Below are 23,980 nucleotides of genomic sequence, written 5' to 3' on the forward strand. Positions count from 1 at the left end.
CAAAAGCTGCGTTTAAAAAAACGCAAAATAAAATAAAATAAAAATTAACGACTACCTCCCTGCACCATAGCTGCAATTATGTCCGTTTTCAAATCAAAGGAGAACAAATTCAAGCTTTTGATGTTTTAATAATCAGTAAAATACATTTTCATGGCTCAAAAACCTTGGTCCACCCTACAAACCATTAAATGTCAGAGAGGATGCCAGAATTATTGCGCAGCAGCCAACCGGGTGAAGGAGGAAAATCCGCAGGAGGAAGGATGCTCCAAAACGCCTGGCTGCTTTTCTTTTTCCACCCATCACGCGCAGGGTGATTTCACACCGAATCTGGACATCACCGTCCCCTGCCCAGATCCCCCACTGCCTGTCTCAGAGATATTGTCCCTCACCCCCCCACCACCCCACCCCTCCCTCCACCTCCTCTCTCCCTCCCTCCTCCCTCCCTCCTTAATCCCCCAGATTGTCGCGCGGACTTGCTTGCTGCAGTTGATGCTGCAGTTCCGAGCCGCTCCTGCACCGGAGGACACCTGACTCAATGAGAAAGACATGCTTGCATTCGTGCTGGTCTCTGGATCGCTCTGGATTATATTAGGTGAGTCCGACTCTTTTTCCTTCGTTTTTTATGATTCCAGCCCTTCGAGCCGGGCAAACAGAGGCGCTGCACCTGCCTCTCGGTTGGGGCTGAGGCTCATTGTGCCATTCATTGCCGGTGTTCCGGCTTTTTCACTTCACTCACCCACCGAGGGCTCTGCCGTTACCGAATCTACTTTGCGGAGTTGAATAATGACCCGGTAACGGGTCCTGCGCGTCGCATGCACCGCAATAATCTCTAATTTCAACCCATCAACACGTGTAGGCTATACCTCGTGAAAACGGGCGCAACCCCTAGATGTGTAGATTGGATTACAACATAAAACGTTGCAGATCATCAGGGCAGCATAAAATATGGTCAGGTTTGCTTTGGGTGTCTTTATTCAGGTGAACCGGGAGGGACGAGGTGGGGGTGGGGGGTGGTCAGGTTGCCGTGCGGCTAAATTCTTGCGGGCTTCCTGATAATTAATGATTTTATTTAGTCTACCTGGGAAATTTAAAGCGCAAATCCCGATTTAGAAGATAATTCCGCGCCTGTCATGAGACAAACATATACAAGTGTGCGTCTCAGGCCTGCCAGCTGCTAAGGTCGAGTGACATTGTGCGTAGGAACCGACACACGTCATGTAAACCCTGCTTTAGGACTCATCTCCTCTCCTCGATGTGCAGCGCTTTGCAACAAAACGAGGATGTGCAACCACTTCTCATTTTTGTTCATTTATACACAGTGGAACTGCAAGCCGGTTGTAAAAAGTCAGCAGTTCAGCCTTAGATGTCCTCCGCCATGCTTCAGGAGGGAGGATGAGGGAGGATGAGGAAGGGTGACGCGCTTCCTTTGAGCTCAGCTGATTGGACGGAGCTGTCCAGGCGCAACGGGTGCTGAAATCCTGCGGCCTACCGGCAAAACCGGGGAGCTCGACCTGCTCCTGCTCCACACACAGCCCCCATCTTGATTTCCAGACCACATAACCACTTTTATTTGCGCTGAAGCAGAAAAACGAGCAATGATAACCCTGATAAGACTGTTTGTTTTAATTACCGTTTCAAAATGAGCTTTACAGCTGTCTGAATAGATGAATAAGAACTACAGTTGTGTTATTGCTTTTTTTTAGTGTTTAATGAAGGTTTTGCTTAATTGATCATAAGCCTTGTTTGTTTTTACAGCAGCTGTTGCTAAGTGACAAACATGGGTCGGTCCACTAACAATGTCACATTTTGGGTATTAACTAAAAAGCCAAACTCACAGCGCCACTTATTTAAATAATAACTTTCTGGTTTGAGAAAGCACCAAAAAGTGAAGGTGAGAATGTCCCTTAAAGGAGAATATTCATGACGTAACTCACCTGTCTTCACTTCCCAGCACCCTGCTGCTCTTTGGTGTCAATAATTGATGTGGTGCAGCTCTGCACACCATGTAAACCTATTCTTTTTCCTCCTTCAATATTTAATTAAAGTTATTACCAAGTCTATTTATGAGAAAATAGCAAATAATACTCTCATATTCGAGGGTTAACTTAACATTTTAACATTTTAATGCTAATTTTTAGAGAATTCATATTTAAAGATGGAAATTTTTAAAGTAATCTGCAAAGTAAAGGTACTTTGGATGACCGCACAATATTTTCTGCTTAGTAATGCATTTCTTTGCCTTGATGCTTTGAAAAATACATTTCAAGGCAAAAATAGTTAAATTCACATCTTCACAAACGATTACGACCTGCCTAAAGTAATGTACCAATCATAATCAATAAACCTGGTCCATCCTAGAGCCGTGGGGCTGCAGATTCACTTCAGAGAGCCTCATCGCTGCTTCAGCATTTTCCTTCATGTGGGACGCCTAAAGTGCTGAAGCAGGTCTGCTGCTTCTTGATTTGAGTGCAAAGCCTCTCCTTTGGAATGAAAATCTTGCAAAGTTTTATACAAGGGTTTGTTTCTACTTTTTCTCCATCTTTGCATATAAATCATATTTAAAGATTACGTTAATTGTTGATATTCAGACAATTTGTCACCCGGAAATCAGAACAAACTGATGTTACAGGGGAATGTTAACCCTCACATTAGGATTTTAAGCCACTCTTTCTTCTGCTTTGATAGTCAAATCAAACTAAGGGCAATCTCAGCAGATGATGGTCCCTGCAGCTTGTTTAAACATGAAAACACACGAGTGAACGGTTTTGCATATGTGTGCCTGCACAAGTGTGCATATTCTCCTCTGTCTCCATATGCTAGCTGTATCGTTTTCATGTAGTGGAGGAGAGTGTGAGCCTGCGTATTCAGTGTCAGAAATAGATAGGGAGAGGTAGGGAGGGAGGGAGAGGTGTGGTGAGAGTATGCAGCGTCTGTCGAGCTCAGAGTGGTGTGATACGGAAGCCAGCTTGGCTCAAACGAGGCCAAAACGCAGCACACTGCCTGCCTCAGCTTATTCTAGCCGGTGCCAGTGGGAAGGTAATCACTAGTGTACACAGGGTGATGCCCCTTGAAACACCACACATTTGTGCTAATGCACGCATGCACACACACACACACACACACACACACACACACACACACACACACACACACACACACACACACACACACACACACACACACACACACACACACACACCTCACCGGCTGCATGATACCTCTGTAAGTGCTGCTGCTCAGACCACTCTGCCATTCCTGCACTGCAGATGTTGTTTGTGTTTGCATTGCTTCTTTTTATTTAAGTAATTTAATTATCTTATGAAACAATACCAACTGCTTCATGTCTTCTTGCTACTGCTATTGTTCTGCCGCTCTTGTCGTTTTCGTATTTTGTGTCCATGCGTGATGATTACAGATGCTTGATCTCATCTCACTCACTCACTCCCCCTTTGTCTTGGGTGCTTTTGATGGTCCTTCAAAGATAAAGCTGGTGAAATGTGCTCAGCATCTCAGAGGGATGGACTAAGTCAGCGATTGGCTATAGAAAATTGTAACGATAGTTTAAAGATGATGGTCAAAAAAGAGCTAAGAAACTCCCACAACACACAGATGCAAGTAAAGCTTCAAGAAGAAGAAAACAAAAAGCTTCACAGATTGTGTTTCATTAAATAATATATAAATAGAGCAGTGTAGTGAGGTTACTAGTGGTCATCTGCCTTTGTGCTAATAGGCTCTAATCTCCCCACGGTAGTGTCCACTCATTGGCCACAGCCCTCGGATGAGCCGATGGGGCGGGACTTAAGGACGAAAGGTTGCGTTTTCTCCACTTTAAGCCTCAGAGGGCACAGAAAGTGTCTCAGAATCATTCACAAGTCCACACTGTCATGTAGTTTCCAACACGCTCACACTCTGCAGCAAATCTATAGAACAGTAAGTTGATGCTTCCTGGGAGAGAACAAAAAGATCCAAGTGACTAAAGGCTTCAGAGCTAAAACACATTTTGCTGTTGTCGTTGACGCTGCAGTGCATTCTCCTACCAAACTTTTCTCAAATCCTCAGCGAAACCCCTGAAGGGAGGCATTTGGGGATTTAACGTTCTCAGGCTCAAAATATGTTTTGATAAAAGGACGAACAACTAAGTCCTTTAGGGTACTTCTGAGTTAATGATCTGCATCTCAGTTCGGAAATAACCAAATTAGTTTAAGTCTGACTTTTGGATCTTTCCTTTACTTGTATGAATGTACACATTAAATCTGAACCCCAAGACCTTTTTCTAACTACTGAGCTTTACGTTGATATCCACGTGTGGAATTTCCAAATGTGTGTGTGTTTTTAACTCAAATGTTTAACCACAGCATGGGTCCTAAACGAAACAGACTGTCTGACATCCCTCTCTGAACTGTTTGACTTTGCACATCTGTTGGGTTTTCCAGCCAAGTGTACAACGTGTCTTCCGAGTCGTGATTGAGCTTCCCACTGAGTTTCTTCAACGTTTGTCAATGCTTCTTTCTTGCATTTAATTATCTGAATAGGCTTCTCGCTGTCCTGATAGACCTCTTTGTCTCAGGCTTGTCACTGAATTTCAAAACATAATGAAATTTAAAAAATATATATGTTTAAATGTTCTTTAAATCATCAGAGGACTTTATTTTTATAAAATACACACCATGAACAGCATGAACTAACATTTACATGGTTCTTTATACACCAAATCTTACTGCTACCGGCCATGTTTTAACCCTCTGGAGGCAGGCGTTGCAGATTTGCATCATTACTACCTACCTACCTCGTTACTCCACATACGTATTTCATGAGCATTTTTTAACTCAGAAGTACCCCTGAAGGACTTAGGTGTTTGTCCTTTTATCAAAACTTCTTATGAGCCTGAGATGGTTAAAGGTGAGATGGGTGCATGTGTGTGCATACATAGAAGAGAATGAAAATAGAATAGAAATGTCCATTTGTCAGGGACTTGCACAAACCAGCCAGAAAAGCACTGCTGATGAGTCTGAAAACTCCATTTTATTTTGGAGGAGCTTCAAAATTAACATGACTCAGAATGACACCAGCACAAGACACACCGTCCAGAAAAAACAACCAACATTTTCAGACACACAAGGTTCAACTTAAACACATCCTCACACAGACAAACCAACCAGTCTAATCAATTCAGGTAACTCAAATAACTAAATCATAATTACAAACTCCCTATCCATAACAGAAAATATTCACATTAAATTAAACACAAGCATAAACATGAGTCTCCCCTCCCTTGGGAGTAGGTAGATCCCAGAAGTGCTGATTAGGCTTCCTGAGGAGATGAGCTGCAGGTGAGAGACTCTATGGGCAACTCCAAGTCACTGGTAACTCAAAAAATGAACACATGCATTCATAAACAGAAGACTGAGTGCACATCAACCAGTCATCCTGGACAGAACACATAAACAAACATTACCAGAAGACCATGTCCCTGAGGTGACAGACACTGCTGTCTCACCTTTATTGTCCCTCGGTGGGGAAATGTTGGTGTAAGAGCGGCAAAGTTAAATAAAAGACTGTAGATTAAACAACAGATAAAAAAATGAAATTCTCCACATTTTGAAGGTACTGTGTGCTGAATTTTGGGGATTTGATATTAATAAATGTTATAAGTTCCATTTGAAAAACAATTTAAATTTAAATTTTATACAGAAAAATTTAAATACAGAACTTCTATTTAGAACATTTTAAAAAGTTAGAATCTTGATATTAAAGGGGACGCATTATGATTTGTTTTCTTAAGTTTTAATAGTTTTATGGTTCATTTAAAACATGTTCACTGCATTCTTTGCATTAAATCCCTCTCACATAAACAATTTCAGGGGTTTTATTCTTGACAGTTTCAGGACCTTCCAGAATGAGCAGTTTCATGGTTCTGTCACTTTAAGAAAACAACCTAGAGCTGGCCACGCCCACCCATCCCGGCCAACGCCGGGGACACACCGGCCGCCGAAGCGCCGCGAAAAGGGGACCACCTTCATTCGGCGCCCTTGTTATCCTATTCTATAGACCACATGGGCCGCCGAATCGCCGCGCGCCGGCGCTCCAGCCCGCGCCGTGCAGCGATCGTTTCGGCGTCTGCTCTATTTGTTTCGCGAGCCGCAGGTGAACCACGTCAATTCTGGCAGGAAGTCAAACCTACACATAAGAGGCAGGCCGGTAAATTTAACAAAATAAAGCATTTCAAAATACAATTCCGCGATAGTCAAATGTGTTCGTAAACAGACACTGCATAAAAACCACACAAACACACACACACGCACGCACACACACACACACACAGCGAAAGCGCGCGTGTGTGTGTGTGACCACGTGAAGGGGGTGTGGTTTTGGGTGTCTTTCAGCCGGAGCAAACAGGACAGAGACGCAGAAAGTCGTAGGCCAGCTATTAACAACTGGTTCACACCACAGGTTCACACACACGGACAAACACACACAAACAGCATTGGGGAGGGGGCCGTCGAGGAAAAGAGCAGAGAAAAGGCGGAGAGGAAATGGAGGACACCAAGTGGTTAAAAGAAAAACTACGACGCGCGCCTTGACCGGAGCGGAGAAACAAGCGTCTGGTCTGAACTGAGGAGCAGCGAGCTGCGGCCGAATTTCGTGTGGGCTTCTCCTCCCGGCGCTTCACGTCGCTTCAGCGGCTGGTGTGTCCCCGGCCTAAGGCTGCTAGTTGTCTTTTGCATGTCACACCACTCAGGGGACTGCTTCCTTTGCCATGATGGATGGCAAAAAGACCATTTACACGCTTTGAAACTCCTGTGAAGTTAGTCAAAACAAGCAGTTGTAAGACTTCTATCGCTTTTAATTAGTTGATTCGATAGAAAAATGGTAACAGCTTGCTGCGCAGTTGGCTGCACTAACAGACAAGGAAGCAAACTCAACTTGTTTTTTTATTTATTTATTTTTCTCAAGTAACTTTGAGGGAGACTGAGAATGGATATAAACTGCAGCAATCAATCAAATGGACTAGCAGCCTTCAAGTTTCTTCGGATTCAGCGAACATGTTTTTACCGGGTAAGATTAACATTCAAATATTTCATGAAGAAGACGGGGACATGGATACATGTGATGCATTTATACTACTTATTAATCATTCTAATGGATGGCTGAATGAAGGGCTGTCCACTGCAATGTAATGTGAGATAATTATTTACAATGTCATTGCTCCAATGTAGGATTACTTATGTTAAAATTACGTTATTTATTTAGAATGAGTGTTGCCGTTAAGACATACCTCGTCTCATCACAATGTGAGAGCAGCATCATTTGCCAACAGTATGGTAGACCCACGTGATTATGTGACTTAGGTGCAAAAGCTCAATGAGCTGAGAAGCTCCGGTTCCTGGGAGGGGCTCGGCGTAGAGCCACCGCTCCGTCGCTCTCTTTAGTACATTAGAGATGGTTGTGTTCTATTTTTCCTGTTTGTGACATCACAAATGAGAGATTTTTGAAACAGCTTGTTTTAGGCACATAATTCCTAAAACCAAACACTGACTGAAAAAGGATGGACTTATTTAGGTTTGGAATGTTTGTAGAGACCACATGGCAGCACAAAAGGATGCAAAAGGTTTGAATGAAAGTATTCCAATTTAGATCATTTACCAGTTTCCTCTTTTTACCTTTCATTCAGATTTGACTCCAAATAGAACGTTGATCTGAGAAGGACAAAAGATGGTTGCACCTGAAAACTGAACATGTTTCACTTTATTACCTTTAATTAATTGTTTGCTACTTTATTTTTGTTTGGTTTTTTTACTTGATTTCTGAGCTTAACTTACTTTTAGGTGTCAGTTTGGATTTGAAAAACTAATTTATTTTAGACCACATGTTCATGTTTTCAAGAAAACTTGAGTTTTATGAAACTAATACATTATTTCCTATGTGCTGACTCCCTCATCAAACCCACCAATCAATCATCTCTTTCTGTTTAATTAATCTCTCAGTAGGTTAAAGGTGTGTACATCCAGCTCTAATTCACTTTCCGCCTGCAGCTTTCACTCCGGTCACTTACACGCCCCACTGACTCTCAATGGCTGCAGTCCAATAGGGAAGCAGGTTTTTTTTTAGTTGTAGGACAAGATGTGCAGAAGAACTACAGAAACGGCAGCAAACAGAAATAAGTTTATCAAAAGATGCAAATGTGTCCAGATTGAGTTTCCAGCCCTCTCAGCTCAGTTTCAACCCCTTCTTTTATGTCTCAGTGAAAGCTTATCCCACAAAAAAGAATAAGTTATCATTACATTACTTGTTCTGTTGGGTTTTTTACTTGAACACATCTTTTTGTGTCAATAAATTATCATCTAAGCTGCAAAAGACACACGATTCATGATTTTATATAACATCGTGATTTGTGTGTGTTTTGAGGATAACTCTCAGCTACCATCACACCAGATTTGAGCTCATCATCTGTAAAACTGACAAACATTTAGCTTATTTTATGTTTTCTCTAGTCTAAATTGAGTGATAGACCTTGACATTTGCACCCCCACCCCCCATAAAAGAGAGGTCTTTGAGTTAATGTGTCAGAGGTGACTGTTGATGGGGATGCTGCTGGCCTGCTGCTCCTTTGTCATTCCAGCTGAAGCAACATTCCTTGTGGATGTGCATGTGTGGTGGACGTGTGTGAATGCCTGTGGTGTGTTGCTGAGGTCATACAGGACACACGGCTGCAGACCCTGACTTTACGCAAATTTATCTCGCAGCCTCGCCTCAGCTGCTTTATGTCTATCATGTAGGGTCGAGATGGGAGGGGTTGTTTCACAGTGCTTTTATGAATCTTGATTTCATGTTTTAATTGATTCCCTTCAGTTTACAAAGGATTCAGACAATTTTTCCATCCATCCATCCATCCATCCATCCACCCATCCACCCATCCATCCATCCATCCATCCATCCATCCATCCATCCATCCATCCATCCATCCATCCATTGTCTGAACCCGCTTTGTCCACGTAGGGTCGTGGGGGGGCTGGTGCCTACCTCCAACGGTTAATGGGCAATCAGGCGGGGTACACCCTGGACAGAGAGCCAGTCCATCGCAGAGCAATTTTTCCTCTCAGTAAAAATAGACTCAGGTTGTTGGATCTGTTTTAGTTCTTCTATGTCAACACAAAATTTTCGACTTTGTTACTGATCTTCCTTTATAACACCTTATTTAAACACGTCTACATCATCTACTTCCAAATTCTGTTTTCCCTTGTTACGACTCTTGTTGTTATTTGTTGTGTTTTAAATAAACTGAACTGAGTTGAATTGAATTGAATTGAATTGAATTGAATTAGATATGCATTGACATCTCTGTTCTGAACAGTTTTTAGTTTTTTGTAACTCTGCAAAGGTTTGTGGCTTCACACAGACAGGTGCCGAGAGAGAGAGTCCAGAAATGATCTGCAGATGTTTTCTCCATAGATACTTTGTTTCTGTGTCTGCATCAGATACAAAACCTTTCCTGTACCTAAAACCACCTTCTGATAGTTTGAGTTTTCCTTTTAGGAGAAATCTACAGTGTTGGAAGATGTATTTCTTTTGATTTATTTATTTTTTACTTACAGAGCAAGTCACCCCCAATCAACTTTTGTTTTGCTGACTGACTATATAAACGAGTGTATAATTGTGCTGCAGACACGTGTAGTCAATAATTTGGCACTTTAGAGCATCTTAGTTCAAATTTAAATAGTGTCTGCATTAACCTGTCAGTGTTCATGTTAAAAACTCTGCATTGCATTTGAATTTTAATCAGGCATTGTTATTGGCTAAGAGGTACACTATGACGTTGCTGGTACGTTATGATGTCACAATGTTGTTGTGAGCCTGTTGATCTGCCAGGCAACAGCTTTTGTTGCATTTTTCAAACTGGAAGTGGGAGTTGAGTAAGACTCTGGTAAGGGGTGACTTGCTCTAAAAGTACAGAAAAATGGTTTAAAAAAAAGAATTCTCAAGTAAAAGTGGAAGTATCCAAAAGATTGTTTACTTAAGTAAAAGTATAAAAGTACGCACCTTAAAGTGTCTTTAAAAGTAAAGTAGTAAAAGTACTGAAGTAACATTTCAATATGCGGTGTGTGTGTAGAGTGCGCTCGACTTGGGGGAGGTAAAATGCTAATTTGATTCCTTTGGAACTGGAATACTGGGGGTGGGGTGTGAGTCGGACAAAACCCAAAGTAAAGTACTTTTACTTTTGGCAGTTTTTCGAAAATGTAGTTAAAAAGAAGATAAAAACTCTAAAATGTGGAGGTGTAAAAGTAAAAAGTAGGCAAAGAATAGATACAGAGTATCAAAGTACTTGTACTCTGTTACATTCCATCACTGGATAACATTGTGTGCTATTTTCATTTTGCTGTCCTGTCAGTGCGCCCCAGGGCAGCTGTGGCTATACTGTAGCTCATCACCACCACAGCATGAATGTGATTGTGCATCGGTGAATGACAGGTTGTTAAGTAAAGCGCTTTTGGGGGGGGGGGGGGGGGGGGGGGTTGTAGAACCTTAGAAGGGGCTAAATAAATACAATTTACCATTCACCATTACTTATTGTTTTCTTCAGAAAAACATGCTAACTAGTTCAGTTTCAAATTTAGTGTAAAAATTACATCAACGTGGAGATTTTTCCATAACTATGTTTTGACACTAATTTAATGAATCATTGTCTCTCACATGGTTGTTTGTTACGTTGCTAGCGTTCCTGCAGAGTCGCATTAATCTAGACCAGGGGTGTCAAACTCATTTCAGCTCAGGGGCCACATTGAGGGAAATCTAGTCCCAGGTGGGCCGGACCGGTAAATAAAAAAAAACTTCAGATTGTTTTCTTTGTTTTAATTCAATCAATATAAAACAAGGCTGGAGCCTGAGGACAGTCTATCCAAAATAGTACAAGTACAACCCTGAAGTGTACTTGAAAATTTGAAAAAAATAAAAAATCAATAAATAAAAAAAACATTCCTTAGTGATTCAAAGAGCTTATAGATCACATGGCAAGATCAGTTTCATGCAGCACTTAAAGTGTATTTGACTCATTTTACTTTACATCTTTCAGCTTTCACCAGCACATCAATATCAGAAGTCACATCCTGAGTGGCGGCCAACTTCAGGATGTGATTCAAGTTCTTGTGTGAGCCTTGAGCGCAGCTTTGTTTTATTTATACTCATTACAGAGAAAACTTGCTCACAAAGATAAGTTTATTTTCACTCTACATTGTAAAGTATGAAAATAAAGTTTACACAACCATCTCGTGGGCCGGATTAAACCCGCTTGCGGGCCGGATTCGGCCCGCGGGCCGCATCTTTGACACCCCTGGTCTAGACTATAAAATCATTCATCAGAAAAGTCCAACTTGTAATTGTTTTGTCCACAGAACATACACATTTCTGTCATAATTATAGCAATATTCAGAGTTAAGTACTCAAAAATAACATAGTTTAAGTTAAGCATTATACTGTGGCTAAAGGGGAACCAGGCAATTGTGGATAGCTTTTAGCACCCCCTAATGTTCATTTGTAGAACCAAAAACAAAACCTAAGTGTGCGCTGTGCGTTTGTCTTTTTAACACCTCAACAGCTGAAATTTCTCCCCAGCCTTCATTAGTGTCTACAGGAGGGATTCATCTCTAAATTAAACAAATCAGCTGTGTTCATGATCTAAACCATGCAGGAAACATGCTGGAACCAGACTGCAGCAACAGGTATGTCAGCTCAAAAGTCTAACAGAGCAGCCCGCCAGTCTGAAGTATCAAGTAGAATATTCTGGACACAGTAAACCCTGTAAAGAGTCACTTTAGCTCACACTGGCTCAAGAAAATGATTAAAAACATGGAAAAGTTGCAAAGTATCCCTTTAACCTCAGTTCTTTTAACGCTCTCCAGACAGAGACAACGTTTCTTTATGTCTGTTGTTGTGCACAAAGATTGCTTTTGTAACCAGTCACACTTAGTGTCACTGGGTCTGTCTATATTTAGAGCTTCTTCTCCCACAAGGGAGAACAAACACAAACACGCTCAGCCGCCACTGCACATGAAAAAAAATCTACTTATTGCAACACAAAGAAGATGTTTTTCATAATTCAGATGCAGTGACACACAGATAAACACACACACACACACACACACACACACACAACACACACACACACACACACACACACACACACACACACACACACACACACACACACACACACACACACACACACACACACAAAGACCAGTGTCAGTATGTCCCTTTTCTTTTTTGATCTCTTTGAGAAAACACACACACACACACACACACACACTTTTGCACGTGTTCCATCTTTCTTCATTTTTTTCATTCTTTTTTTAACTAGATGAATTTTGGCAAAAAAAAATGCTGCAAATTAACTAATTCCACACAGCAGCCAAGCATTTAGGTTTTTTCTCTGGGGGGTTTTAGCATACATTTATTATTTGGTTACAAGTAGAAACCACTGAGACTGATAACTGTTGTTTTAATTGTTCAGAATCAGGGTTTGCTGCCGTTAGGATTAGCTAACCCTATCCCAGTAAGTTGATTTAAAACTCATAATCAAACATATAATATCCAGTCATTGTTTGCTTTAAAATACAAGCAGAGACCAGTTGGAAGTATGACGCACTGATCCTGTTACATTAAAATCTGTCTGTTTATAAAGTAAAGAATCAGTCCACAGCCCCTGTTCGGCATCAATCCACCCATGCACCTGTTTACTGAGAAATGTCTGCAAACATTTTTGCTCTGAAATAAGTTTTATATCTATTTGGTTATTTCCCTTGAACACTTCCCAGCACTTTGGCAGCTCTCATTCCCCATTATTGTTACTGGAACTGCAAATCTAAATGAATCGTTTTAAAATAAATACGTGTTGCTGGTGCTGTTTAAGGTAGCAGGGGAGTCCTGCAGTCAAGGTAGGTACCACTCCCTGTCACAGCTGCTTTCTGACCACAATGGAAACTGAACCGAAACGATTCATGTTCAAGTCTGCGAAAAGCAAAGGAATGGATTGGACCAGAATCAGTGGAAAATGCTGGGAGACTTCTGTAATTTTATTTTCTGTTACCAGTGATAGTTTGCAGGCCTGGGTTGTCCAAAGTATTCAAGATGAGACCCAAAATTGTCAAGTTATTGGTGTTTGTGGATCAAAAATTAAGCTTTTTGTTTATTAAATAATGCAAAATGTTATTGATGGTAATTTATTTTCATCAAACAAAGGTTCAAAAGGGCATATTAGTAAAAATCTGAACTTAATCACCCTGCTGGAGGGACTAAATTCATCATTCTTTAAATAAATTAAATTAGGGACCGTGCAAAATCACTCAATGGACCACAAATGGCTTCCGAGCCACACTTTGGACATGCTGTTTAAATGTTGAGCTTTAGTGTTCCAAGGAAAAGAAGCAAAATAATTGTATGTGTTTAATTCCAACAGAAACATAAAAATCATATAATTTTTATACATTTACACTAAACATCAAGCAGATCAGAATCAGAGGGTGTCGTGAGGCTATTTTTAAGTGATGAAGCCATACGACCTATTTTACATGAGCTAAATACAAATTAAATGTTTAACATTACTTAGGTCTTTATTTTAGAAATATGCAGAAGGCATAAACAACTCAGTTTATGCAAAGTCTGATTCAGATTCAGAAAACTTTATTGGTCCCAAAGGGCAATTTACATTTTAGCATACCATAAAAACCATAAAACCATAAAAAAAAACATTAAAAACAAGAAACAAACCAACATTATAAAACAACAATCAGTCAAACCACTAATCAATCAGTCAATGTGTCCCTGCTAACATTACATTAAACATCGTCCCTAGTGATGAGTAGCCCTCACATCGCACTCATATCCAGGGTCCGAGTTTCTTGGTCACACCTTCTTTAAAAGGCTCTCTATGAAGCAGCAATAAAAGTTGCATAGAATCCTTTAATTTACATTAAAATTATTGAATTTCCTTGAAAGATAGATTCTCTGCTGGCCACTTTTAAAATACAATGATCAAAAGACAAAGAAGCTCAGGTGCATGTAACAAAAGCACAAAGTCTCTTTTGGCATTTCTCATGTGCAAATAGTGACGGGAGGTTTCTGATTAAGACACGACACGTGCATTATCACAAAGAGTATTTTTCTGCTGCTAGCTTTGAATGTGCATTTGTAAACTAAGGCACGTATCTGGTTTCCTTCCATCATTTGAAGTTAAGTTCCTGTTCAGCTTCTGTAGTGAAAAGAAGAACAAGATTTCACCCAGACAGCAAGAAAAAGAGGAAGTCCACCTTCCCACGGTCTCAGACATTAATTTTAATCAGCCTCAGAGTGTTTTACTGCATGTGGTCAGGTGTGTGTGTGTGTGTAGGAGTGTAGGTGTGTGCGTGGGTTAGGGACCAATAGAGGAGGTGACCCTGATTGGCTGAGAGCTGCAACAGTCTGATAAGGTGATGTTTTCTCTGACTCATTTCAGAGGAAGGCAGGAAAACCCTTTAGTGATAAACTACATCATGTGTTCAGTAGCGTGTGTGTGTGTGTGTGTGTGTGTGTGTGTGTGTGTGTGTGTGTGTGTGTGTGTGTAGGTGAGGGAGATAAACTGAAACTTGTGGTCCCATCACTTGTCAGTCTCTATTCTTTCAGTAAGAATAGGAATTTGGAATTGTTAAGAGATCAAAACTGATCACAAAAAGTGCATCAAAAGTAGGTAAAAGTTTAAAAAGGTTGTGTTTTTTAATATTTGCTTTTTAAATCTAGGCACCGGTAGAAAATGGGTTCCCCTACTGATCATGAGCTTCTTTTCTGCATCTTCAGACATGCTCAATTGTCCCTTATGCCTTTTATTTATTTATTTTTTAGTTAAAGGAATCATTTTGACTCATTCTACTTGCAGCCATGATTGTTCATTTAATGTTTCAATAAATAAAATGAGGAAAATTTTGATCTGCTCCGTCTTTGGCACTAATGATACAGGAACATTTTTTTACCTCACTTTGTGGAAGTTTTACACAGTTTGACATGAATGATATCGTCAGACTGGCTTTGTGTGACATTTTCTATTTCTATTACTGTTTTGTTTGCATTAAATGTCTAATGACCAAATTTTGTGTGAATGTTTCCTGTTTTATAGCACAAAAAGTGCAGATAAGGCAGTTTTTGTAATTTTAATTCCTTCAAAAGAAAAAAATGGGTTGTGAAATATTCAATGGTGCACTGATGTTTAACCCTTTGATGCATAATGGTCACTACAGTGGACAGGTACTTAAAATTGTTATTTATTTATTTTTGCTATTAAGCACAGCTGTTGAAGACTTTATTGCATTTGAACCCCTCCATTTGTAATTCAGTAAGTCAAGCCAACATATTTCATGTTCAGATTGCACAATGTCCACTGAGGTGGACATGTAATAAATTATTTGTAAATTAAATTTGACAAAAAATATGTAAATATGAAATTTGTTACATTCACACCTAAAGATGAATGAAAAAAATTGTTAAAAAAATCATGGTTGAAGATTTCATAATTCATGCATCAAAGGGTTAAGGATGAATCATCTATACATATTTTTAGAATCAAAATGAGGATTTATTTTTTACCCATGCTTTTAATTTGATAGGCTATTCTTATCTATGGCCGAATTTAAATCATACAAACATTTGATTTAAAACCATCACGTTTATATTTCTACAATTAGGTTTAAATTTATACAATAAAATTTGATTGTAAATATTTTAAATTTTAAATATTTTTTTAATTTAAAATAAATGTATAATTTTAACATCAGCACCCCATAGTTAAAGCCTGCAGACGCCCACTACTTACATTCTGATTACCAGTTTTCTATTTTCTTCTATTTTTAGTTAAGCAACAAAATATTTTGAAATTTTTATTGTCCAAACACATTTTTGTACTCATGTGAATGCTGACTGCATCAGGTTAAACTATTTTTGCCTTCGTTGTTTAATCTTTGCACGTTAAAACGCTTCCTTGAGTTGATTAGTTGGACTGTCTCTTCCACCTCCAGAACTCAGTTCCACTCTGATGGAGAAAATGCAGGCCCAGGAGATGATGAGTGGCCTGAGGATACCAGACATGGACGAGCTCGGCCGGCTTTTCCACTCCCTGCCGACCTCCACGCTGGTGGGTGTTGGCGCCTTGACCGCTGTGCTGGCATACTGGTTTGCCACCAGGCCTCGTCCCATCAAGCCTCCCTGCAGCCTGCAGCACCAGTCTGAGGAAGTCCCGGTGAGATGCGTGCATGATGCTAATACCAACAAACACACACATATAAATAAACATGATGTCAGATGTGCGCTGCAAACCCCCAAAACGTGGTTTAATTTTGGTTTAGTCCACCTAAACCACTTTTCCCACAGTGCACATTTTCTTACATGAGTAAACCACAGACCTCTCACCTACAGGTGGGGTGACAGCACCAGTAGTCGGTGTGAAACTTGGAAACCTGAAAAGCACTCTTTAAGAGAACAATGTCCCAGAACTAATTACCCAGAATGCATCAGCAGGAATAATGCACACACGTCCTGTAGAGGCCACGTTATCAACATTTCAGAATGAACCACAGACATCAAGCATCGTGTGTTGATTTATTTTCTATCTACATCTTTTTTTGTCAGCACGAAGGTGGAGGTCGAAGATCCATGATGGGTGACCCGTCCAGATTGCTGACTCATTACCATGACGATGCCAGGACCATGTATGAGGTCTTCCAGAGAGGCCTCCACATATCTGGTGAGTTCGGTGTGAGTGAGAACAATTGGGTCCAGTGAAAAGGTGCTAAACTATGAAATGAATGTTCAATAGGTCAGACATTATAAACCTATTTCTGGCTCCAACACGTCACAATAAAAGTCAATCCAAACTGTCTAAGCTATTTTCTAGGGAATTGACCAATTTAGATGAAATATTGGGGGTCAGTATTATAAACACAACTGCTGCATTACTGGTGTTTACAGCAGCCTATAAAACATTAATTATCTATAATAATAAAGTTTAATCATCTAGTGGTTTGGGACAGAGTTACACTCCAAATTACAGCTCAACATGTTATGATGAGCAACAAGCAAATACAGGAAAGGCTACATTAGGACTTAATGGAAACAGATGGCAACGCATGACGGGAAAAGCTGAAAAAGACAAAAAGAAGAAGAAAAAAATAAAATGAACAAAAACTCAAAAATAAAAATTAGAATCAACATGCTTGTTTCTTTTCTTGGCCAAATTAATGCTTTCTCCATAAAATATCATTTAGCTGATACATCACATCCCGTTGTTATGATTCATCATTGGGGCTAAAAATGTAATTTATAAATGAAACATAATGTTGGAATCATGTTTAGATGCCTTTTCGTTTAAGTCATTCAGAATATTTGCCCGCGTGGCAAACAAGGCCGACAGGTAAAGCTTCCAGTGAAGCCCCGCCTCTCCTGTTGCCACGGTGATATCCATGATTGCTAAAGCCAAACAGGGTTTGTGACTGACTCAGAATAGCATCATTTTTATTTCTAAGCACTTCTGTCTGTGCTGACATGCTTCATTAGAAGGTTATTGCGTATTTGAAACGTTTTCCCAAATTTATGAGTCATAGAGAAAAAAATAAGAGTGAAGAAACCAAAAAGTTAAGCTGAAATACATCCCACAAGGAGAAGATGTGAACTTATTCACAGTTTACTTCAGTCTCTTTAGTTACATTGGTAAAGTATAAAGTCATGATTAAAACTTAGATGTTTGTTTTTAGTCCATATTAACATAATGTTTCCAGGGCTGTTTGCCAGGGTATTCCATTTTTTAAGCACACAAATGATCATTTCTAATTTTGTTTTGTGTTCATGAACACAACAGGTGATGGTCCCTGCTTAGGGTCCCGGCTCCCAAACCAGCCCTACAAGTGGATGTCCTACAAAGAGGTCAGCTGCTTTTTGGCAATGCTTTGTCATGTAAATAAATATTTTACTAACAAAGTTACAGAAAACAAAGGCCGTTTCTCAATACTCAAGGACGCTGTAAGTTCTTGTGTACTAGACAAGTATGTTGCTGGCAAGGACACCAGAAAGTCTGTTCTACCAAGTACTGGAGGAAGAGGATGGCATTTGAACCAGCACCATACTATGTTGTGTCCTGGCAACAAGCGCTGCTTCTTGCTACAGTTAAAAAAAACAACCTGACATAAAAATAAAAGTCTAGTTTGTTCCTTAAATAAGAAAATAACAACAAAAACGTGTTATTTGTAATATATTTGGCCCACCATTGATCAAAACTATTAAAATACTAGCATTTCCCACTGTTTAATGAATAAAAAACATTTGTTTTTCATCAGAACAGACCTACAGTGCTTTTATTTTGATAATGGGTTAGCTAATTAGCATTTTGAAGTATTGTAAAGAGAAAACCCAGACACAGACAGCAAAATTTACAGTATACACAGAATAACTTACAATAACAGACAACTTATTCTTTTATGTATATTTCTAATATAAAACATTACAGTTATTAGCTTTCTCCTCTGACGTTCAGAGTCTAACGGTTTGCAACGCAATGCATTGTGGGAAACTTTGCTGTCCCAATTCGGCAGAAGGATGCATCGATGCATCCTCGATACAATGGGTGGAGCAAGAACACATCTGGGAACTTTGAGCAAACTTGCCGTTATGTAAACTTAGGATTTGAACAGTTCTTGGGCCATCGTTGTTGATGTTTCACAAGAACATGAGTACACAAGTTTTGACAAGTATGCATACAGAGAAAAGGCCAAATTCTCAGTGAAGAGGGGGAATTTCCTGAAGTATTTAACTGGGATTAGTAAAAGCGAGTATCGAAACTGGCCCCAATTTACCAAACATTGAATGAATGAATGAATGAATGAATGAATGAATGAATGTTTATTCTGATAGTACATTTTCACTTTGAATGTTTGTATACAGTTAAAAAAATGGTAACACTTTACAATACAAATCCCTTTATTAACGTTAGTTTGTGCATTATTAAACATTAATAAACAAAGTGTCCCTTTGTTTACATTCAGGCTGGGGGGGGGAGGGGGGTCTTCTTTGTAATGCATTACTTACTATTAACATTAATATTAGGCAGTTGCTAATACTTTATTTAATAGTTTATTAATGCTTAATAATGCACTGAGTAATGTTGATAAATGGACCTTCAATGCTAATTGTTACCTAAAAAATCAACCTTTTTCAACACAATAAAATAAAATAGAAAAAAGTACTTTTTGGACTTGTAATTGGAATAGGCTGAAGCCAAATCTTGTTTATGACTATTCCCAATTATGCAATGAAAATTGAAAATAATCTTTAAAAAACTGTAAAATAATAATAATAATAATAATAATTCAGTGAAACAATCTAAATTAAATATTGATGTTTGTATGCATTTTATCGTTTGTTAATTAATGCTGTTCAATGATAAGGATTATTGCCACTATGCTAAATCAAGTCAACATGACTTTTTTCCTCTTGCTGTTATGCCATTAAGAGATTAGCACAGGAATAAATCAATACTTTTGAAAAAAGACATTAATAAAACACAATATTAATCAAGTTTCCTCTTGTTTCTTTTGTTTTTTTGTTTACAGTCCAGAATTAAAGACTGAATCTAGATCAAACTAATCAAGATAACTTTAATGACCAATTAGTACATTTCCTGAAAATCTGTGCAGACTTTGCAACATATCTCCATTGTTCAGTGGCTGTTTTCAGTTCCTAGAGAGTTCACTCTCAACCAAGAGGAAATAATGATAACCTGGGGGATTTTTTTCTAAAGAAGTTTACAGTGAGTGATCTACTTACACAACGCTCAGGGTTGCATGTTTTATAGGAAAATTAACGGATGGAAACGATACCAGAGCAGAAAAGCAAATCTGGACCTGTTTATATTCTCATTTACAGAAAGCTTTTTTACTTCTCTCCCTGTAAATGAGTCAAGGTGGGAAAACAGGCGACAACTTTTTTGAAATAGTTGGAAACTATGAATGAATTTCTGCAGAGATGAAAACCGTGGCAGCAAATTAGGCAAATGATCTTCAGTTACCTGTTGTTGCTAAAGAATAGTGGAAACACAAGTGGATTTATTTTTATTTTTGATTGAACAAGAAGTTATGAAACATTCCAAAACTCACAATAAATTAGAATTTTTTTTTTTACTGTTTAAACATATTTTGTTTGATGTTTAATACTGGATCATTTTCTACTTTCCAGGTGACGGCTCGAGCAGAGCACGTGGGTTCTGGTCTTCTACACCAGGGCTGTCAGCCCAACTCCAACCAGTTTATAGGAGTGTTTGCTCAGAACAGACCTGAGGTAAAAAAAAATTTAATTTAAACATCAACATCTTTATTTGTCTCATCAGAACTTCAGTGACACTTTGCTCTATGTTTTATTCCAGTGGATCATCTCTGAGCTAGCATGCTACACCTACTCCATGGTGGTGGTCCCTCTTTATGACACGCTCGGTGCAGATGCTATCCGGTTCATCATTAACACTGGTATGAAAACAAACACCACACCCTCCTAGGGATGCACCAATTAATCAGCTGATGGCAGGAATCACTCGATTTTATGCTTCACTAGTTTGATCGATGGCGTGTCAAAGTTCTGATTATTTTCTAGTCAATAAACGCACCATAGCTATGGAGCAATACAAAATTTGAACTTTTTATGATCTCTGCACCTCTTTCACAGTAGAGAAGCCTCAGATTTAGGTGTTTGCAACAAGTGAGATGATTAAAAATGAAACAAGAGGGAGGACAAGAAGGCTGCTTTTATTGTTACTTTATAAATGTTTTTTAATTCAACCCGAAGTGTTTAAAAAAACACGTTTTTGTTGTTTTAAGGCAGTGGTTCCCAAACTTATTTAGCCGCGCACCCCCTTCTATGTCCCGACCATGTCGACGCACCCACAGAAAGGGTTAAAAAAAATTCCCCATCACTTTCATTTTCTAAATAGTAATTAATAAGCATTCGATACCATTACAATTTCCTTTGATTTCACTCTGAATAAATATTTAGAGTGCCCAGGTAGCACATAAAGAATGCAATTTAACGGTTTTCTTAAAGTAGGAACGTTTAACCTGTGCGGCCAGAGCGCTCTCCTTCCCTCTGCTCTGCGTAAACCTGAGCTGATCACCTACTTGTGCGTAATCAAATGTCAATAGGGGACAAGATATAGCCATGATGTTCACTTTTACCTCAGACCGACTTATTGCTGTTTTATGGTGTGGCTGAATCTGCGATCCGCTGTCATGCGGACTGGAATAATGAATGCTGCAGTGGACTTGTGGTCAGGTTCGGAGTCACTGGCTGGAGCGGACCCGACTCATCCCAGAAGCTAATATCTTAATTTGACCTTGAATGAAAAATAACCTCTTAAAAGTTTTTATCACGGTGGAGGCAGCGTTCATTTCTGCCTTCAGTCTGACAGCGGGCCGGAGTTAAAGCAGTGTGTGCGCTTATTGAATTTGTGTGTGCGCGCGCGCATGCGCGCGCGGCACAGCCGCTCAAGTCACCGCGTCTCGCGCTATTTAAACCAATGTTGTAAAATTCCTTCTGCCCAGCCCAGACGTGCTCACTTGTGCACCCGTGAGCCGTGGTTCAGCTGGAACATGTCTGACCTCGACTCTGAACTTCAGATCTTCAGCGCGCTGTCAATAGCCTGAATGGGAATCATTTCTTGTTATTTAGTTACATCCACAATGTTCTGTGTGTGAGGTTTACAATGTCAGAACACCTGCATGAGACAGGGTGTTAATTACAATCTGCCAGAATGACTCGCCACCTTCAGATTTCTCCAACACCGTTAAAAATGATCAAATACGGAACATATCGGCGTGCGGAGGCCAGAGTGCTGAAGCTCGGCGCATTGTTATTATGAAGCTAGGGCACATCATGTGGAGGACACGCGCGCGCGCAAAAATATACTTGTTTTCAATTACATTTATTGTGCCCACTTACTTTTTCTTTGGCCCACCCACAAATGAGTTTCTACGCTAATGGTGACATATGACAGACTTCTCTGAGCTCCGCAGCCATTACACTTTTCACCTCGCGCACCCCCTAGCGGCAGCTCGCGCACCCCTGGGGGTGCGCGCACCACACTTTGGGAATCCCTGTAAGGGAATAGAAGACTAAAATCAGAATAAGTACACTGTAAGAATTTACTTAACTAAGTTTTGTCAACATGTTCCACTAAATGTAAGGAGTAATACACATTGTTCTATGTTGTTACATTAAAAGCAACTGTTTACATTTAAGCTAATAGGTTTAGTGGAACCAGTTTACTATGACCATTTTTTACTCAAAACAAGAACAATTGATCATATTTAAGAATATTGACCTTATTGCAAGTGCTTTTTTGGACTAAAAATAAGATTTTTGTTAATGTCTAAAAACAAGTTATTGTTTTTCGTACTTTCTTGAATATCAGTGAATTTGAAGGGAATTTCTAATAGTTAATGATTTTTTAGAAACATTCTGTTTGCCCTAAATTGTCTTTCAAAATCCTGATTGATCCCAGTGTTGTGCAATTGTTTTAATTCAATTCCACCTCTGCTTGTGTTTTCTTTTCTTTTGTTTCTCATTTTGCTCATAATGACACGTGTGTGTGTGTGTGTGTGTGTGTGTGTGTGTGTGTGTGTGTGTGTGTGTGTGTGTGTGTGTGTGTGTGTGTGTGTGTGTGTGTGTGTGTGTGTCTGTGCTTGTTTAATTTCAGCTGACATCTCCACCGTGATCTGCGACAAAATGGAGAAAGCCCAGGTGCTTTTGAACAACGTAGAGCGGAAAGACACGCCCAGGCTGGGAAGAATCATTCTGATGGACGCCTTTGACTCTGATGTTGTGGAGCGTGGCAAGAGCTGTGGCGTCCATGTGCAGGCATTGCAGGAAGTCGAGGTATGGCGAAAGCATCACTGCAAAGCTTTGGATGTTCTAGAAACTAAACTAGAAACATTAAAGTGGTGTAAAAATGGCGCTTTATTTTGACTCAAACTGTAGGTTTATCCCAGCATTTCTTATTTTAAGACCATCTGCTTAGTAACTTAAAAAACGTTTTGCATCTGTTCAGCCCGAACTGAAGAAAAATGTGTAAAAGATGCTTTTTATTATGTTGCCTAGTAACAGGAGGTAATTTTGACTCTACTTTAACCAGACAAAACAGGAAACCATCTCCCAAAACAAATGACTCATCATCAGAAGAGTATTGCATTGCATTAAAGTGTCAAAATCAAAGATTATATTTATTTGTAGCATTAACTGTGCTTACCTGTGCTACTTTATCACCAGTTATTGTGGATGATGAAAAATCTAATTATTACACATAAATTTAAATAAAACATCAAATGAAAACAGTCAGTCAAGATTTCTTAGCATTTATTTTCATGCAAAATGATGTTATTTTGGTACAGAACATCAAAAGTTTACTGAGAAACCAGTTTTGACTGGTAGTTTAGTAATCATCAATCACTGTTGAGTTTCACACGACGGCTGAACATGAAAATAGTCTTCTACCCCTTTTTTCCTGCATTAGCCGCTGAAAGACAATATATGGGGAAACACGGGTCAGAAAAAGCCACACAGATCTACGTCTTTGTGTAAATTAGCATTCATAGACTCACACACATAGTGGCTCGCAGTGGCAAAAAGCTGTTGCTGATTTAGCACCCAGGAGAGAGCAGAGCATGTTTTGGCTAGTAGAAGCTAACATTAGCAACTCCGTAACATGGCAGAACTCCTTCAAGCTTGTGTTATTTGTGGGGATAGAACATAATCGGTACAAAGCAAAAAACCGACTCAGTGGTACAAACGCGTTGTTGTTGGCAATTAGAGGCTATCCGAATTCCGAGACTCAAAACCCCACTGTTTTCTGGCCCCCCTCTTCTCGGGCTAACTTCTACATTCTGAACAGGAGCACAAGAGCTTCTGTTTTTGTCCCACAACTCACAAGGCA

The 23,980-nt window shown here is 39.5% G+C and overlaps 1 protein-coding gene across 1 annotated transcript in view; it reads left to right on the plus strand.

The window, feature by feature from the left end:
• The first annotated feature begins 440 nt into the window (after positions 1 to 440).
• Positions 441 to 23,980, plus strand: part of acsl6 (acyl-CoA synthetase long chain family member 6) — a 48,759-nt gene continuing 25,219 nt past the window's right edge. The window contains exons 1-7 of the mRNA XM_015961450.3: positions 441 to 592; positions 16,035 to 16,255; positions 16,645 to 16,759; positions 17,870 to 17,934; positions 20,239 to 20,340; positions 20,426 to 20,525; positions 22,748 to 22,926. Of these exons, the coding sequence (XP_015816936.1) occupies positions 547 to 592; positions 16,035 to 16,255; positions 16,645 to 16,759; positions 17,870 to 17,934; positions 20,239 to 20,340; positions 20,426 to 20,525; positions 22,748 to 22,926 (828 nt within the window). The 5' untranslated portion in view covers positions 441 to 546. The remainder of the gene's footprint in view (positions 593 to 16,034; positions 16,256 to 16,644; positions 16,760 to 17,869; positions 17,935 to 20,238; positions 20,341 to 20,425; positions 20,526 to 22,747; positions 22,927 to 23,980) is intronic.

This window comes from Nothobranchius furzeri, chromosome 10, assembly GCF_043380555.1.
Source record: "Nothobranchius furzeri strain GRZ-AD chromosome 10, NfurGRZ-RIMD1, whole genome shotgun sequence".
NCBI lineage: Eukaryota > Metazoa > Chordata > Actinopteri > Cyprinodontiformes > Nothobranchiidae > Nothobranchius > Nothobranchius furzeri.